At 57.7% G+C, this 2,258-nt stretch overlaps 1 protein-coding gene across 1 annotated transcript; it reads right to left on the bottom strand.

The window, feature by feature from the left end:
• Positions 1 to 205: 205 nt before the first annotated feature.
• On the bottom strand, positions 206 to 1,408 carry LOC103611834 (mas-related G-protein coupled receptor member H). Its single transcript, XM_008629402.2, has one exon. The coding sequence runs from the start codon at positions 1,362 to 1,364 to the stop codon at positions 447 to 449; it is 918 nt and encodes a 305-aa protein (XP_008627624.1). The 5' UTR covers positions 1,365 to 1,408; the 3' UTR covers positions 206 to 446.
• Between the last annotated feature and the right edge of the window lie 850 nt (positions 1,409 to 2,258).

The raw sequence follows: 2,258 nt of genomic DNA, 5'->3' as shown, positions 1-2,258 counted from the left end.
GGATGGGATGGGATGGGATGGGATGGGATGGGATGGGATGGGATGGGATGGAGAATGGGGTCGAGATGGGGATGGGGAGCAGCATGGGGATGGGATAGGTGCAGGAAATAGGGAAGGGGAGCCGAGATGAGGATGGGTTGGGGATAGGACTGGAGTGGGAATGCGGATGGGATAGGGATGGGGATAGGGATAGGGGTGGGGATAGGGATAGGGATGGGGATAGGGCTGTAGGATAGGGATAGGGATAGGGATAGGGATAGGGATAGGGATAGGGATGGACACAACAACATAGATCAGTGGGATGAGAAAAGGGATGGGAAAATTATGGGATGCATCCTGACACACCGCTGTAGGAAGGTGACCTGCAGGCCTGGCTGGGAGCAAGGGTGGGCAGCTGAGCACGAAGCTGGCGTGGGCAGCACGGCCCGTGGGACCACAGTGGCCTCTCAGCTGGAGATTGTGGTGATCCCTGTCTCCTCAAAGACCCTCCGGAAGGCAACCTGGAGGGACACAACGGAGCAGCGCCTCCAGCAGCTCCCCACCAGGAAGTAGACGAAGGGGTTGATGCTGCTGTTGATGCAGGCGAGCAGGAAAACAACCTGGGAGGACACAGCGATGTAACCAAGCTGCTGCAGGAAATTCCAGAGGCTGAGGGGCACTCCAAAGATGAGGAAGAAGAGCACAGTGAGGAAGATAACGATGTAGAGCCTCTTAGGCTGACGTCTCTTGGAGCCACACAGGACCTTGATGAAGAGGATCACGTTGGAGATGACCATGGGTGGAGCAAAGATGAGGAAGCTGAGGGCGTACATGGAGATGAGAGACACCCGGCAGTGCTCGTGCTCGTGTGACAGGCACAGGGAGGTCACCATGACCATGACAGCAATGGAGAGTGCCCAGAGCAGGACACACACCACCCCTGACTGGCGCTCGGGACGGTGGCAGCGGTACCAGAGGGGGAAGAGAATCGAGCCACACCTCTCGAGGCTGATGGCTGTCAGCAGGTACAGCCCCATGTTGTAGGAGAACAGGGACAGCAGGAAAAGGGACCTCAGGTACTTCAGGGACACGACAGTGAAGCAGGACACATCCTCCAGGAGGTAGAGCAGGGAGGAGGGGACCATGAAGAGGAGGAAGGTGAAGTCAGCGACGGCCAGGTTGAGGATGTAGACGGTGATGGGGTTCCTGCGGATGTGGAATCCGAGGAGCCAGAGCACAGCCCCGTTCCCAGCCAGCCCACAGAGGCAGATGAGCAGTGTGACAGCTCCTATGGCCACATCGGTGACATTGATCCCGCAGGGATCGTCTCCTTCAGTGCCCATCACGGGAGATGAGGGAGGTGGGGCTGTCTGGTTCAGCTCCATGGTGGGAGGTGGGATGTGATCCCCAGCTGTGGTCAGAGCAGAGGGGAGTTAGTGGGACCCCAGGGGATGTGATGGGGAGAGGGGGCCTGGTGAGGTGGCACAGCAGGGCTGGGCACAGGGGGGCCATGGGAGGGCTGGGGGTGAGGTGAGGGCAGAGGGAGGGTTGGATCCATCCAGTCATCCCAACTGAGGACAGCCATGGGAGCCATGAGAGGGGCTTTGGGGACACCCAGGGAGACACAAGCAGTGCCCAGGGCTGGGCTCTGGTCCCAACCCCCTACCTTTCCTTGGGGCCAACCTGTAGGTGTGTCCAAGCAGGGCACGCTCCTTCCCTCTGGTGCTCCTTGCCACGATCTCCTCTGATGAGAAAAACTGGGGTCTCCACGTCCTCAGAAGCTCCGGAGTGGCCTATCTGTCCCCAGGTAAAGCTGCTTTCTGGGGCATTTCTGCACAATCACAGGTCAGGCGCTGAGAGCACTGGGCAGTTGCACACAGGCTGCCTCTTCTCCTGTCAAAATTCTGTTGGTCTTGCGGGAAAGGAAATGTTTTGTCCGAGCGAATACCCCAGAGGACGGTCGCTGCAGCAGTTGCATCTCACTCCGAAAGAATCTTGGTGCTTTTAGGATTCAACCTGATATCTCATTAGACTGGTAATTACCACCTTCCTAATTGTTTGATGGTGCTCCAGCCTCCTCTCCCCATACTGCGACGATGCTGGCATCCTTCTGAAATTGTTCATTACTGCGTGCATTTGCCTGCCAGCCTCCCAGCATGAGAATCCCTCTCCTCTGACTTCATCCTGCACCAGGCCTAGGGGAGAATTTGGGATTTGATGCCTGAGCCATCATCACTTTGGATTCACTCCAGCTGGTCTGGGGGCTCCAGAGCCCTCCT

The sequence above is a fragment of the Corvus brachyrhynchos genome, unplaced genomic scaffold (assembly GCF_000691975.1).
Source record: "Corvus brachyrhynchos isolate BGI_N302 unplaced genomic scaffold, ASM69197v1 scaffold1103, whole genome shotgun sequence".
Lineage (NCBI taxonomy): Eukaryota > Metazoa > Chordata > Aves > Passeriformes > Corvidae > Corvus > Corvus brachyrhynchos.
This window is presented reverse-complemented; position numbering and strand designations above follow the sequence as displayed.